The following is a 16,294-nucleotide window of genomic DNA, read 5'->3' as shown; positions in this document are numbered from 1 at the left end:
TATTTATATTTTAATATATATTTTATATTAATAACTGATTTTAATATATACTTAACATAGTCGGTTGAAATATTATATGGTTCTTTCTCATCGTAAAGGGTCATAATTAGGATGATTTGAAATAGTATCTTTTTTACGTATTTGTTCATTTGACAAATTCTCCTTTTACACATGTCATTATTTATTAATTCTGAATAGATTAAGAATACTAGCGTATCTAATTAATAAGCGTACAATTAAAATACTTTTTAAAATTCAAAAGTGAAAAAGATAGAACGAATAAAAATATGATTGGATGACTTTAAAAGAAATTATAGAGTTAATATATCAAGAATAAATAATAATATTAAACAAAATATATATCTTGGATGTACTATAACTTGATAAATTATTAAATTTTATGTTAGAGCTTATTTTTAATTATTTGACAAACTTCAATTAAATCATAACTATGAAAAATTATAAAGTCACTAGTAGCTTTTTTTTTTTCAAATGAAATTAATTACAATGTTTGTAAAAAGAATGATGAAATGATCATGTCATGAGCATGAATAACTTGAGTTGGTAAAACTGCTTATATTAAAATCAATGACACACAGTACCGGTTCTGTTGGGGCTTTGAATCATTCCCTTAACTTCTCCTCCACTCCTTTTAATTTATCCTAATGTGCATCGGTTGTAATAGATAATGATTAGCAGAATATAACTATTGCTGGAAAATCAACTTATAATCATGAAAAAGGACAGAGGTTGTAACATATTCCTAAACCCTAATGATCTAAGTCTTCCCTTATACAGTACGTTACTTTTATATTTTTGTATAATGCTAAGTACATACTAATATACCTTCATGTATATGCAAATTTAATGTTACTATAAAATAAGAGCAAATAGTCAAATTGGTCCCCGAAAAATTACCCGATCTCCAAATTAGTCTCCGAAAAAATAAATTAATCAAAAATATCTTTCAAAAATTTAAAAATGGTAACGTTAGTCCTTCCGTCAATTATTTAACTAACGGCGTGAACATCTGCTTACCTGGCCGTTAGTGTGACACCTCAGCCAAGACTTAAACGGCGTCGTTTTCTTTGCTCCCCTTACAACGCTTCAGTTTTCATCCCTATTTCATTACATCTCTCTAGTTACATCCTTCTTCTGAAAACAAAAGAGCTCTATAATCCCTTCGTCTTCGGGTCTCACCACCACCAAGACGAAGCATTGAACGGCGAGTATCAACTTAGACCGACGACGACATTGTGTTGGAGTTGAAGGTGACCGGTTTGCGACAACCTTGGTCAACCGAAAAGGGCACACCATCATCTTGCGTGAGAGGTAGGTTACCTTTCTTTTGTTATTTTCTGAGATTGATTGTGGTTTTATCTTCTGATGAATGTGCTTCTATGATCGTTGGAAATTCATTGCTACTGTTTGCAATGTTACGGTTTAGGAGAATATGTTCAGGCTTAGGACTTTCGTGGTGATCCATGAATGACTCTATTTTTCGAGTTTTGAGAACAATGTTTGCGTTTTGTATAGCTACATGTGTGTGTTTTATTTTCATTTTGGTAGTTGATTAAACATTAGTAACTTGCATCTGCTGAATATTTTGCTATTGTAGTTGATTAAGAATCTGTTTTATTTGAGACAATGATGAAAGTGTTTGCTGCAGACTAGAGTTAGAGGAAGGCCTCCAAAGCCTGTTGCTCCAGGACCAGTTGCTGTATCTGCTGAAACCATTAAGAGAAGTAGTTCCGCAACAGCCAATAAGCTTGCTAGCTTCATGACATTTGTTCCAACTCCGGATTTTAAACCTCCCAGAAAAAAAGATATGGATTGACTTGAAGACTTGAAGACATGAAATATAGGGCAATTAGTATTTGTTACTTTGTCAGGGCCAAAATTTGTCATTTGTAGACAATGTGGTAGTTGTGGTATATTGGATAGCCCTATTTTTTGAGCTTACCCTTTTGACTGTCAGCTTCTACTTTTGTGTTATTATCGTATTAAAACAGTGTTGTTATTTGAATTTGGGACAATGGAAACTGGTAGACCATTGGTTATATTATGCTAATCCCAGTTCACTTTATTTTAATTATGTTTCTTTTGATTTGCTAAAATTATGTTATGATCAACAAAAATAGTGCATGTATAGACTTTGTAATAGTAAAAAAACATGAACATGGCATATCAACAGGTTTACTCAGAAGGTTGTTCATATAAAATAATATAGCAAACTTAGAAGGTTCACAACATCCACAATTTCACAATATCTGCTCCACTTGGCACTAAAAAACATACACATAATCATAAAAACTACAATCACAACAATTAACCCAAAATACAATTGCATCCTAAGTGCTCTAACTTAAGCTTCTATGCTCATCATTCTCCATGATAGATTATGGTTCAAGACAACACCACTCTCCATTTTTGCATCAGTTTTAACATCTCCTTTTGCACCATCTAATCATTCATACTCATCATCCTCAACCCACCTAAAGTAATTGCAGTGGCTATCCTTCTGCAAAACATTAGGTTACAAAAATCTCAAAATCCCACACAAATAATTAAGAGCTTGAAGAAGACTATATTCATAACTCACCCGGTATCTTGGACAAGCATGGAACAATCTATCTGGATTCTCTATTGTCCCAGACTTCTTGATCAGTGTCTTCAATCCATAAAGCACACTTGGTCCGTGTTCTTCCTCCACCAGCACAGCGACGAGTTCGAAGCATTGCTTCCGTGTGATTTCGACAGTTGTCGACTGCGACCCCCACTTACGCTACCCATGATGCAGTTCCACAGCAATTTCAGCCTCTGCAGAATCAATTTGATGCTGCAGCAACAATGACATTTCACAGGAAGAAGGGATTAGGATTTACATATCTAGGACTAGTTTAATATAAATAGCGAAACATATCTTGTCATCAGTCATTCTGCACCAACCTGGCATGCTGAGATGATACAATGACGGCCACATAAACAATATTTAACGGCGTCACTGACGGAATTAACAGAAGAGAGACGAAAGGACTAACTTTACTAATTTTAAAATTTTTGGAGATATTTTTGATTAATTTATTCTTTCGAATACCAATTTAGAGATCAAGTAATCTTTTGGAAATTAATTTGATAATTTACTCTATAAAATAATGAACGGCAAGGACTATTTCCATTTTTTAAAAAGGTCGGTACTTGATATGCTATACAATAAGATACAAGAAATAAATTGTTAGATAACTAACTTAAATTGGTCCAATGATCAATTTATTTGTTTGTCTGTTTAAACTCATATTCAAATAACGTTAAAAAGTGTCACCAAAAAAAAAATAACGTTAAAAAGTTTTTTTTTTTTTTTTTTTTAAAGGAGAATAACTTTAAACATAGTGGTGACAAACCGGCCATAGCCTTTTAAATTGGCTCATTTAACTTCTTAAAAATGTAGATAAGTCAATCCCACATCCTATAATCTGCTAGCATTGATGAGACGATGGATTCAGTGGGCGTTTATCACTTTTTTTTTTTAAGATAGAATTTAAATTTTTAAAAATAAAAAAAATTAATAAAGTAATAAAGTGAAGATTTCACTATTGAAATTATAACTTTTATAAAATATGTTTTCATTATCTAATTTTAAGAGTGATCAACTCTTTTTTTTAACAAAAAGAATGATTAATTCTTCACTTTTATTATTTGAGCAACTATTTCAGTTTAAAAGATCTTAATCCAAAAAATTATAATGCACTAAATTTAATCTGTTATTTAGAATATTTTCGAATTATAAGTTATTAAACTTTGTAAAAATATCACTTTTTTATTTAGATTTTTTTATATTGAAATACAATATATGCAAAATATTGGATTATAAAATTGTTGTTATTTTTATTTTTTTGTTATTCATATTTTTTTCGTTTTAGTTTAAGTTTAGATTAAATTGAAAAAAATTAGCTTAAGTTTTTAAAAAAAGAATAATATTACATGTTCAGCAAATATTATTATTTTTTGTCCGTATTTATTCATTAATAATTTATATTTATATTTACAGATATTTTACGCACAAAAAACATAAAATTTATATTTATATTTATATTTATTAAAATTTTATACATGTGAATAAATACAGTTTATATTTATGTTTTTTAAAATTTATACACATAAATTAATAAAATTTATTTATTAAAGACAATTTAATATTTATGCTGACTAAATAATAACAAAAAATACTAAAACTTATTAACTCCCAAAAATTTCTCCAAAAAAAACCTTGCTTCTACGGAAAGTTCAATTTTTAAAATCGTAATTTATTTTTTTAAAAAAGAAACTCCTTTTGACAGGGAAAAAAATTTTCCATTTTAAAAATTTATATATAGTTGTTGAGATGCGCAAAGTAACCCTAAAATGCTTCATCTTTCGATAAGTACACTGTACACGTGGGTGAGCGAAAAATATACGAGGACAATCACGTAATTTCGTGGCATTGGGTGGCAGTTGAATGCTACGCGTGCTGCGTGCCCTTTCATAACAAACTTAACTGCCAGCACGCCGTATTAACAACGCCACATAAACGATGACGTTTTCGTTTCGTCATTGTCTTCTATTTGCCTTCCCCAATACTCAATTACTACAATGTCCTTCCCCGTTCTTCCTCATCATTTTGACTTCAAAGTTCAAAGTTCCACGTTTTGGCTGCTGTGATTGACACCTCCTAAAGTTTGAATATTTTGGTCATTACTCATTACAGAGAATAAAAGTCCTCCTTACACTCTTTTTTTTTTATAGATTTTTATTTTTGATATTTGGTCGATATTTTTTTTAATTATATGGTTAGAATGTTAATTTTAAATATAAAATTATTTAATTTGAGATGCAAAAATTAGACTTCTGTTTTAGTTATCTAATTTTCAATTTTTATTTTTAAAAAATTTAAAAATTTGGATTACATAAATTAGACCCTCTAATTTTAATTTTTTTATTGTTATAAAAAGATACTAAAAATTATAATATATATTGTAATATATCACTCGTTTTATCTTCGTAAAGAACAAAATTAACCCTTTGTTTAGCGTACTATAGATATTATTTTTATTTTTGAAGGTTCTAGTTCCAGATCTTTCATGTAAATGGGTCCGAAAAGTTCACACGCCATTCATAAATTGTGATTTTAGTTATTTGTTATTCAAGAGCTGAAAGACTATTTTATTAGAGCAGCCCACAAAGAATGAAATATATTCCCTGGCTCCGCGGATATATCATAATGTGTATAAGTACAGTGATAATAAACTGAGGTAATATTTTATTTTTTCTGTCTCTAACTTTTTAAAAAGATCAATTGAGTTTTTTTATGTTAAAAAATATATTTTTTAATTGGTTTTTGTTTCATGTATGTCAGTATAATGTTATATTCATGGATAGTTAAATATTATCTTAATAATATAACAGATACATGATATGAATATTTTTTCTAAGTATGATCATAGTATACTATCAAAATTTGTTCGCACGACTTAATTTAATCAAAATTGGTAGATCCACAAATTAAGTCATATGAGCCAACGTTTAAAAGATGGCTTCATATAAACTAATCATTACAGTATCAGAGTAGTATTTATATTAACAACATTATAACAATTGTGAGACAGAATGTTTTTTTGATAGACTAGCAAGTCATATTTTCTATGAAAATAGAGAACTTAGTCTTTTTAAAATATTAAATATTAGGATTTTGTTAGCTTATTTTTTAAGAACATAGGTTAAAATTTTTATAAAAAATATTTTATAAAAATTATTAAAAATATTTTTTTATATATTTTTAAAATATATTCTTAAAATATAAGTGAACTAAATTCTAAATATTAACTTATTCGTTTAATTTTAAAACCCAAAGCATAAAACTTTACTTTTTCACTACTGATAATAATATATTATAAAACATTAAACTCGTTAAAAACGAGATATGGGTTCTAACTTCTAAACAAATTCCATTGCATGCTGAAGTCTTTAGTTTCGTTCTCCCTACGCATACTCAACTCTGACAATTGAACTTTAGACTGGCACAATACTAATGAGTACTGAGTATTGACACATATGTCACACAACTCCAAATTATGTAAGGTGAATGCTATGTTGCAGTGTTTATTTATTAAAAAAAAAGTTAAAAATTAATATTTAATTTAAAAGATATAAAAATAAATTATTTTTAAAAAATTTAAAATTTGTCACAAAACATAAGTTAGACAACAATTGATAAACATCATAGAATTGACTATTATGTAAATAATGAGGTTAATTTTTTTAGATATTATCAAAGCATAGGTGTAATACGAAAATATTATGTTAGTTTAGTGTAATGCATTGATATGGAGATTGAGAAAATATAATAAGAAATCGTTCTTAACGATTTTAGAATGAACAAAAAAACTGTGAAAATGAGACTAACGATTTCTGAACAGGACAAAAAATATAGAAAATAGGACTTACGATTTCAAGTAAGACAAAAATAAGTTCTGAATCTATGGGAACATGAAATCGTTAGTGCCGATTCCTTTTTTATTAATTTTGAAATTATTTAATTTGTAAACGTGAGTAATGATTTGTTTATTAACTTCTCTATATATAGAGTGCGTGCGTGAATGTAATGTTTTGCAATTTTCGGTCTCCTTTTCTCTTTCTAATGCTCTTCTTCTACTTCTTATTCTTCTTATTGTTTCTCTTCTTTCCTGTGTGCAAGCAATTTTTTTGTTGTTTGTTGTTGGGTAAATTTTTTTTGTTTATTTTAGTTATATAAATATTTCATTTTGATACTATGATATTTCGTTAATTCGTGTTAAAAATTATAATAGAAATATAATTTTTGTGATCACAAAAAATGAATAATAATATTAGTTTTAAAATTTATTATAATGATCAAATTTTATCTGAAACAACTGAAGGTGTGATATTTATGTGTAATAATCCTTGTATATCTGTTCTTTCTTTTATGGTGTTGTTCGAAGAATTTAAGAATTATATTTGTCAAAATATAGATCCTCATATGCCAAAGAGGGTGACAAATATTTTATACAAACGACCTATATTAGTATTCGGTGGATTCATTCAATTTCATGCAATGTGCATCAATGATGACACAAGTTTGCAAGAGATGTTCTCAATCTACTATGAAGCCCAATCACAAGTGTCTGTTATTGAGTTGTATGTGGAGTTCGACCAATTACCGAATACGGTGGAACAAGATGATCATGATTTCGATTGGAAAAGTTATAACGGTGACAGCGAAGAGGAATATGAAGGAAATTACGATTTCGTTGATCCGAATGCAGACGAGGAACAAGAGGACTGCACCATTGAGTTGGACGTCGAAGACATCGCAAATGCACTAGCGAGTGAGCATCCATTCGAAGAACTGTCTTTCATGCGCGCTTTGGATCTCGATGCCATGAATGCTCCAAAATTTTCGGAGTATGCCAATGTAGGTTTGTAGTTGCATCACACCGTATTTGGATTAGTACTTTAAATATTATGTTTGTGTATTAATATTATGCACTGTGTAAATATGGCTTGGCGGTGTTATTGCAGATCCACCTGTGGTCAAAGATGGTGAATTTGTCATAGGGATGGAATTTAATTCTAGAGAGGCTGTGATCAAGGCAGTTAAAGATTATACCATTCACAGAGGTGTTGATTATCGGGTTTTTGAGTCTGAGCCAATGATATTTTACACGAAATGTGTGCAATATGGGCAAAGCTGTGATTGACTTATCAGGGTTAGCATGATGCGAAGAAAGTATTGTTGGGAGATTAGACGATACAATGACAGCTATACTTGTACTAGAGCCACTATTTCTCAAGATCATTCGAAGTTGGACTCAGACACTATTGCAGAAGCAATTAAGCCATTGATAGAGGCCGATCCATCCATAAAGGTGCGATCAGTGATTACAGATGTCCAATCAAAGTTTAACTACACGATTAGTTATCGCAAAGCATGGTTGGCTAAGCAGAAGGCAGTTGAAAAATTTTTTGGAGGGTGGAAAGCCTCTTATGAAGCGTTGCCCATATGGTTTGAGGCAATGGTGAAGAAAGAGCCATTAGCAGCCGTCGAATATGAAATGTTACCTTGCTACCGCGGGGATGAATTGGCTCAGGATGTCAGGGTTCTAAACCGAATTTTCTGGAGTTTCTACCCATGTATAAGAGCATTTAGGCACTGCAAGCCGGTTGTACAGGTAGATGGCACACACTTGTATGAAAAATATAAAGGAGCGTTGTTTTTCACAGTTTCTCAAGATGGCAATAACAATATTGTGCCAATTGCGTTTGCGCTTGTAGAGGAGGAGACATCAGATGCATGGTTCTTTTTTCTTCGTTATTTGCAAACCCATGTGGTGACGAAGGATGGGGTGGGACTTATCTCTGATCAACACGAGTCTATTAGATCAGCAGTTTCTCGTTGTGATGGAGCATGGGAGCTGCCATGGGCCAGACACATGTTTTGCATTAGGCACATAGCATCCAACTTCTTGAGGAAGTTTAAGGCACCGTTCATGCAAAAGCTTGTGGTGAACATAGGTAATTAACAATGTGTTCTATATAATATTTTATGCATCTTGTGGTTATGTTTCCAATGGTGGTTATCGTTGTGTGTTTTCATTTTATCTTTTTGTCCAGGCTATTCTGAGACGGTGGATGAATATGAAATCCGTTACCAGAGGTTGCGCAGTCGGGGTGAGACATACACTCGCTGGCTAGATCAGATTCCCTGTGAGAAACACTCTTTGGCATATGATGGTGGCCATCGATGGGGTCATATGACGACAAATCTAGTGGAGTGCATCAATGGGGTGTTGAAGAGTGCACGCAATCTTCCCGTCACAACACCTGTAAAGGCGACTTTTTACAGACTGAATGAGTTGTTCACAAGGAAAAGGGATGACGCTGAGACTCGTCTTCGAGCCGGACACTTATTCTCCGAAATAGTGACCGAAAAGATTCAGCAAAATTTGATTGTGGCTGGAAACATCATGGTTAGTTGCTTCGATAGGCAGAATGAGGTTTTTGAGGTGAGGGAGATGCCCAGCGGTGTTGAGTATGCGGTAGACCTGCGACGTAGGCACTATGACTGTGGTTATTTTCAGGTAGATCGCTTTCCATGTCGTCACGTTTTTGCATGTTGTGCAAACCAACGTCTTGATTGGCAAGTTTACGTTCACGAGGTGTATCGGATGGATGAGATCCGAAAGGTGTACAGAGCTAGATTTAGGTCATTGGACAACCCAACAACATGGCCCGTGTATGGAGGGCCACGGATGATACCTAATCCTTCACTTAAGAGAGTTACCAAAGGTCGTCCCAAACAAACTCGCTTCTTGAATGAGATGGACACACGATCAATGCGAGGTCCAAGACGTTGTAGGTTATGCAGTGTAGAAGGACACAGTCGTAGTAGGTGCCCCTAGCGCGCCGGACCTAGTGCACGCGAGGTAGACCCATCATAAGTGTATAATATAGGAAAGGCTAAGGGCGTACGTTACAGAGTTTAAAATGACGTTGAGTATATTATTGCCAATTACAATCTACTAGTAATGAAGAAAAAGTATGTATCCAGGTTAAGCATTGATATTTTTAGTGAATATAGTAGTTTCTCATAGCATGGTTATATATTCTAGTAGTACATAAATAAAATTAACATCACGGACTTTGCCATTAACTAGCACATCAAAGTAGAATCTAGTAGTTTGTCATATCATGTACATAAATAAATTTAACTAGCACATCAAACTAGAATTTTGAATTCACAAAATACATCGTGGAATGACAAACCAATTTGCTACACATACTTTGTAAATTTTTTCTTTACTGTGTTCACCACTTTTTTGTACTTGTTTAACATTGCTTTCTTTATCGCTGATGTGGTATATCTCTTTTGGCTGTGACGGGGTGGATCTACCCTTAAATTGTAGCTTTTATCCTGTTCTTGTTTTGCTGCTGTTCCAGTCACACCTGCCAACATTAACATCATATCTCAATGTACATGTACGTAATAATTATAACGTAAATCACATTTATCTCAGAGTGATAATAATACAGACAGACGCTACAATACCATCACACTGTAATAATTACAAATAAATTACCTCTGGTCGGCCTAGGCTGGCCATTGTTATCTTCGTCGTCATCATCATCCTCACTTTCATCCGAATCTTCTTCCTCATTGTCCTCGTCACTTGAGTCCATCTTATCATGGTATGGACCGTATCTACGTTGTGCAAACTGGTCTTCTTCATCTGTCTCCTAGATTGATGAATCAATGAGATTAAGATCAATTCTTGGAATATATGCACTAGTTCCAGAGTTGTACTCGTGACCAATACCTCGACCCCAATCGCTTCTGATGGAGTCAAGTGACACTCTAGCGGCTGAATAAGTGGAACTAGTAGGTCGATGTACTCGTGAATCGAATGACAATCTACCAGGCACCATCTGAGGTGGCTGTGGCACCTTTTTCGGATGTAACTCCTGCTGGTATATGGGATGTTGGGTCGGATCCAGCACATTAGACATTTGGGGCGTACTTGGATCTTGCATGAACCCGATGATCTGATCCTAGGTGGTTTCTACCATTGCCTCTGTCAATTGTGGCCTGTAATGAGTATGTGGTGCATCAAATGATGGGACGTAAGGATGTTCTATTGCCATGTTTTGTATAGCCATTTCATCCTGAGTTGGAATCCATCCAGCTTTACTAGGATGCGATGGTGGCTGCAACTGTGGTAGGTGTGTCGGTGGTGGTGGACATGGTTGTCGCTGCGGCGATGGCAACCGTGGACGTGCCTGGGGTGATGGTTGCGGCTGTGGTTGGTCTACACGAGCGGACAACTGTATCTGTTCAGCAAATTTTCTATGGTGCCAATCTGTGTAAACATCTGACGGGTCAAAATTATCAACTATCTTTGCACCAAGCACATCCCATTGTCTGCCTTGCCACAAAGTGATCCATTCACTCCACTGCTGGGCCCAGTTATATTTTTTTGGACCCGTCAACAACATGTTGTGTGCATCTCCAAGAACCTTTGGACTCTCCGGTGGGTCTTGTCGTCTCCCGAATTGTCTCTTAACCCTATCGGTTGGGCACCACTCAATGCACTCGAAGGAAATGAGTGGAGACGGTGCAAGCCACATGCGTGCATCCTCATACATGTCATGCAGCACAAAATCGGGTTCGAGATGTCACGCACTATATGGGTCCCACAAAAACTGTGTCAACAGAAAAACACTAGATTAGGCAAACATTTTAACAATGAAAATAACGCATGGTATAAAATTAGAGGACCAATGAAACATAAGCAATAATAATGACATACATTAGCATTTGTAATGTTATCAAGCTTCTGCCTAGAATGTGCAGGTGTCCACCGTGTAAACTCATTCGAAGGGGCATCCCACTCATTCCACCTGTCATTGAATAATGTTACATCAATATAATACATTTACGTAGTCAATTAATAAAACATCATTAATGAATATCCTTAAAGGTCATACCGACAAGCTAACGGAAAAGTTGGGGGACAGCGAATTGGTGCAAGGAAAGGCATCCGTTCCCAAACCCATACGTGCAACAGTGCTAAAGGCCCATCCAAATATTTGCAATCATATTGCGTGGTCCTACACAGAGACCTATACAAGTAGGCAAGACAAGCTGATCCCTAACTATATGTCCTGATTCTAGGAATACCACGGAGCAAGGATAGAAATTTTCAATGCACCCCCGCACCGAATTCGTCAGCAAATAACGTGGTACCAAACAGCGACATAATGTGGCACCTGGTATAATGCTCCATAGCCTCATGAGTAGTCAAAATTATTCCATGCTTAACATTACGCAACCATGTTAGCTTGATAAAGCTACCTCTGCATTCACTCACTGTTGGGACAACTCCAAAGTTCATCAGACATTCTTGCACCATGGATCCGTGATTACTATTGGTTGACCCTCTAACTGGTAGCCCAATTTCTTGAAGCCCAAATATCAAAGCTACATCTTCTAAAGTGATAGTACATTCACCTATAGAGAGATGGAATGTATGAGTCACTGGATTCCACCGTTCTACCAAGGCATTTATCAGGGCCGTTTGTCCTGGAATTTTTCGAATCTGAGACACATTGTAAAAGCCAGTGGCTCTTAGATAGGGTTCTATTCTCCGATCATATGGTTCTCGAGCATATAAGTGTCTCAGTCTAATTACTCTAGAACCCTGACAGAAATAATCAACACATAATTATAACTGTTAAAATAATAATGATAATAACAACAATAACAATATCAATGTTTATAAGTATGGAAATGCACTCGGAAGTGAAACTATTAAAAATGAATTATAACAACCGTAATCACAATAACTATTAAAACTTAATAACACTATCAGTAAACTTGTAACTATCTCAATAATAATAATAATAATAATAATAATAATAATAATAATAATAATAATAATAATTAAAAAATAAAATAGCCACTAAACTCTTAAAAACAGAGTACTCACATGTTTATTTGGACTAATTACCATGTTCATATTAATTTTGTACATTCAAATCAATTATGATAACTAACTTCACTTTTAGTCTATAATAACATTATCAGTAATAATAATAATAATAATAATAATAATAATAATAATAATAATAATAATAATAATAATAATAATAATAATAAAATAGCCACTAAACTCTTAAAAACAGGTACTCACATGTTTATTTGGACTAACTACCATGTTCATATTAATTTTGTATACTCAAATCAATTATGATAACTAACTTCACTTTAGTCTATAATAACATTATCAATAATAATAATAATAATAATAATAATAATAATAATAATAATAACTAAAAAAATAAAATAGCCACTAAACTCTTAGAAACATGGTACTCACATGTTTATTTGGACTAATAACCATGTTTATTTTAACTTTGTACACTCAAATCAATTATTATAACTAATTTTTAGTTTATAATAACACTATCAATAATCATATAACTATTTCAATAATAATAATAATAATTAAAAAAATAAAATAGCCACTAAACTCTTAAAAATAGGGTACTCACGTGTTTATTTGAATTAACTATCATGTTCATATTAACTTATTACACTCAAATTTATTATTATAACTAATTTTTATTCCATAATAACACTATCATGTAAATATATAATAACTATGTCAATATTGATAATAATGATTAAAAAAAATAAAAAAAAAAAAGCCACTAAACTCTTAAAAACAGAGTACTTATGGGTTTATTTAGATTAACTATCATGTTCACATTAACTTATTATACTCAAATCTATTATTATAACTAACTTTTACTCTATAACAGTACTAAGTTCATTTAACCAACTTATAATTGATGTTAACATTTTAAATAATTTTATAGACAAAAAAAATTACTTACATATAAAGGATGATCAAGATATTTCACAATATGTTTATCCATTGAGATTTTTTTATTTTCCATCTTTAAAAAGATAAATCTGGAGTTCCACAAAACATGCAACCTTCATATGGAAACAATGACACTTAAAAAGAAAGGAACCGAAACAGAGAGCAGAGAGTTAACACACATTTTGTGTTTTGGTGTTTTGGTCTTCTCAATGATGAGTGAGAGCTTCTGGGGAGAGAGGAGTCACGGAGGGAATGGATCCTCTCCAGTGAAGAAAAAATTGGATGGTGTCAATTGTAATCTCTCACCCTTCATTACACTTTCTCTTATATTTAATTTTGGCTTCACTTATAAAATTAATGGTGAGAGATCACACTGCATTTTCTCAAGTGTTAAAAAAACTGGAAAGGATCCATTTCCAGTCACGGACCACACCGGAGCTCACTGCATGCGAGCCACGTGGACACAGCATCAAATAGGAAGTACCGATTTGATTCATGCTTCCCAGCCGTAGATCGCCCATCTTGCGGTTGCTATCCACTGTCTCTCTGCTCAAACCCCCATGAAATCGATACCCTTATTTTATTTATTGATCCTAGCCGTTCTCACTTGATCCAACGCCTCCAGCTTTTCTTTTCACACTCTCTCTCCTAATAGAAAACGCTATTCACAATTTGTTTAAAATCGTTATTAACGATTTCTGAATATGCCAATTATCAAATCCATATCTGTGCATAACACACTCGGAGCCTAATTTTTGGGTATTACCCATAATCTATCCTAATATTAAAAATAAATAACTCTAAATAGTGATGCTCAGATCGTGACGATAAATTGCTCTAATTACCACAGTAGCAGCGGTTGCAAGATTATATCTATATAGGATCCCATATTTTTAGAAATTATATTATGATATTTATTTATAATTTAAAAAAATTATTTAATTATTTTTAATTTTAAAATTAAAATATTTATTTAAAAATCATTTATAAATTAATAAATAAATAGTACATTTTTAAAAATAATTTTGTTGGATTAAAATTAGTTTTTAATTACTATATTACCCCTATTTTCATTAGAAATTATCAACCTATCCTCACCATTTTTTTCTAAAATCAAAATCCTAACCCTAACTATACATAAACACACTCCTATACCATTTTCTTTGTCACAGCCGCCACCCCCTTCTCCAAAAACACACCCACGCACGAAGAAGAGAAGGAGGGAGGAGCTTGCTACCTTCCCACCGTTGTGTCACTGCCCAGGAACGTCCAGCTTGTCGGGCCGTCGCGTCACCATCGGGAGACCAGAACCGAGAGAGAGAAATGCGTTCGAGAGAGGGAACCGCAAAGAGAGGGAGAGCTGCGATGGGAAGGGAGGAGAAGAGATAGGGAAGCGTCACACCTTGCCATCGCCGAAGCTCTGCCGCCGCCGCCGCTGCCAAGTTGTGGACGCTGATGAAGAGGAGAGAGAAGGACGTCGTCGACCAGAACCGTGGGAGAGAGAGAGTTGCCTTCGCGCGTCGCCATCGCTGAAGAGAGGAAGGGAGGAGCTGCGACCCGTTGCTGCTGTTGCGCCAGTCGCTGTTGCTGATGAAGTCGTCGCCATTGTCCTTGCTGGCTCACAAGAGAGAGACGGGATGGAGCTCCTCTGTTTCTGCTGCCATGGCCACCACACTTCTATCTGCTGCCGTTGTGGTTGCCGTGCCTCTGGTCACCGAAAAATACAGCCGGAGCTACTGCCACTCCGTTGTCTTATTATTTTTTAGCCACAGTAAGTTGTTCTTATCTTAAAAACTCTCACCGCTAGTGTATATGTGTTCTGTTAAGAGTTTGGTGAAGATTATGAGATTTTGGCAACGTAGAGTTGAATTCTGGTTATTGCATGTCGCGATTGAGGCTGCCGTTGTTGCTGCGGACGTAAATTGGAGTTGTGGTTATAGCTGTCGCTGTTGTGCGCCGGAAGAATAAGGGTCTTGACGCGTTTTATGGCTTACGGGTTTTGACTTTTTGAGGTAGGGGCTTTCCTTAAAATATAATTTGATCTTACAAAATTGTTATAAATAGATATTGATGTGAAAAATATATTTTGTGATTTACGTAAGTATTATGGATTAAAAATATATTTTGTTATAAATAGATATTGATGTGAAAAATATATTTTGTGATTTACGTAAGTATTATGGATTAAACTAAGTTATTTTGGATGAATGTGATTGTTTACTTGATTGGATTATTAATTGATTGAGAAGGTTGAAAATTATGACTTTAAGTGAATATGTTGAGTTGGTTGTTATTGAAGTGGTTGATTGATAATACTATATTTGTTGTGGAATTGAAATATGTTGAGTGATTGAAGATATTGATGTTTGATTGTTAAATTGAATTTCTTGAAATTGGATTCTTGACTGAGTTGTGTCAATTGTTAAACTGAATTATGATGGTATGATTATCGAGATTTTGAGCTTATTTTGGTATGTTGAGAAAAGGGTTGAGGAATGTTGGTTTGGTTGGAACTCTTGAAGGGTGGCAAAGCCCAAATTTTAAAGGAGATGTTGCCGAAATCTTTATAAGTATTTAAGTGAATTCAAATCATTGAAATTTAATTTGGTAAAATAAAATTATTTGTTAGTCTCTTTTGGGGGGAAGTCTTGAACTAAAGAAACGAAGTTGAAATCAGTTTTAGGTACTTGATTGAATAAAAATGAGTTTTGTTTAATTAATTTTGATTTAACGACTATGTTTTGAGGAGGTTTAGAGAAAATTGAAGTAATAGAAGTGAGTTGAATATTTAACTTATGTTGGTTTGGTTAATTATAAAAAAAATTACGTTTTGGATAGTTAATTGAATGAAAATG

At 33.5% G+C, this 16,294-nt stretch overlaps 1 protein-coding gene across 1 annotated transcript; it reads left to right on the top strand.

The window, feature by feature from the left end:
• Nucleotides 1-7,772: 7,772 nt before the first annotated feature.
• LOC107641099 (uncharacterized) lies at nt 7,773-9,455 on the top strand. The gene is made up of 2 exons (XM_016344606.1): nt 7,773-8,568; nt 8,668-9,455. The coding sequence occupies exons 1-2, from the start codon at nt 7,773-7,775 to the stop codon at nt 9,453-9,455; spliced, it is 1,584 nt and encodes a 527-aa protein (XP_016200092.1).
• Nucleotides 9,456-16,294: the final 6,839 nt, after the last annotated feature.

The sequence above is a fragment of the Arachis ipaensis genome, chromosome B5, assembly GCF_059453495.1.
Source record: "Arachis ipaensis isolate K30076 ecotype BB chromosome B5, ASM5945349v1, whole genome shotgun sequence".
NCBI classification, from domain to species: Eukaryota; Viridiplantae; Streptophyta; class Magnoliopsida; order Fabales; family Fabaceae; genus Arachis; species Arachis ipaensis.
Note: the sequence above shows the minus strand (reverse complement) of the source record. Positions and strands in the feature narration are given on the sequence as shown.

Bases quoted from the DNA above. Each gene is read 5' to 3' on its own strand.
- LOC107641099 (XM_016344606.1), top strand. From the start codon at position 7,773: ATGCGAAGAAAGTATTGTTGGGAGATTAGACGATACAATGACAGCTAT. The intron at 8,569-8,667 runs GTAATTAACAAT...CTTTTTGTCCAG, and splicing joins AAAGCTTGTGGTGAACATAG to GCTATTCTGAGACGGTGGAT.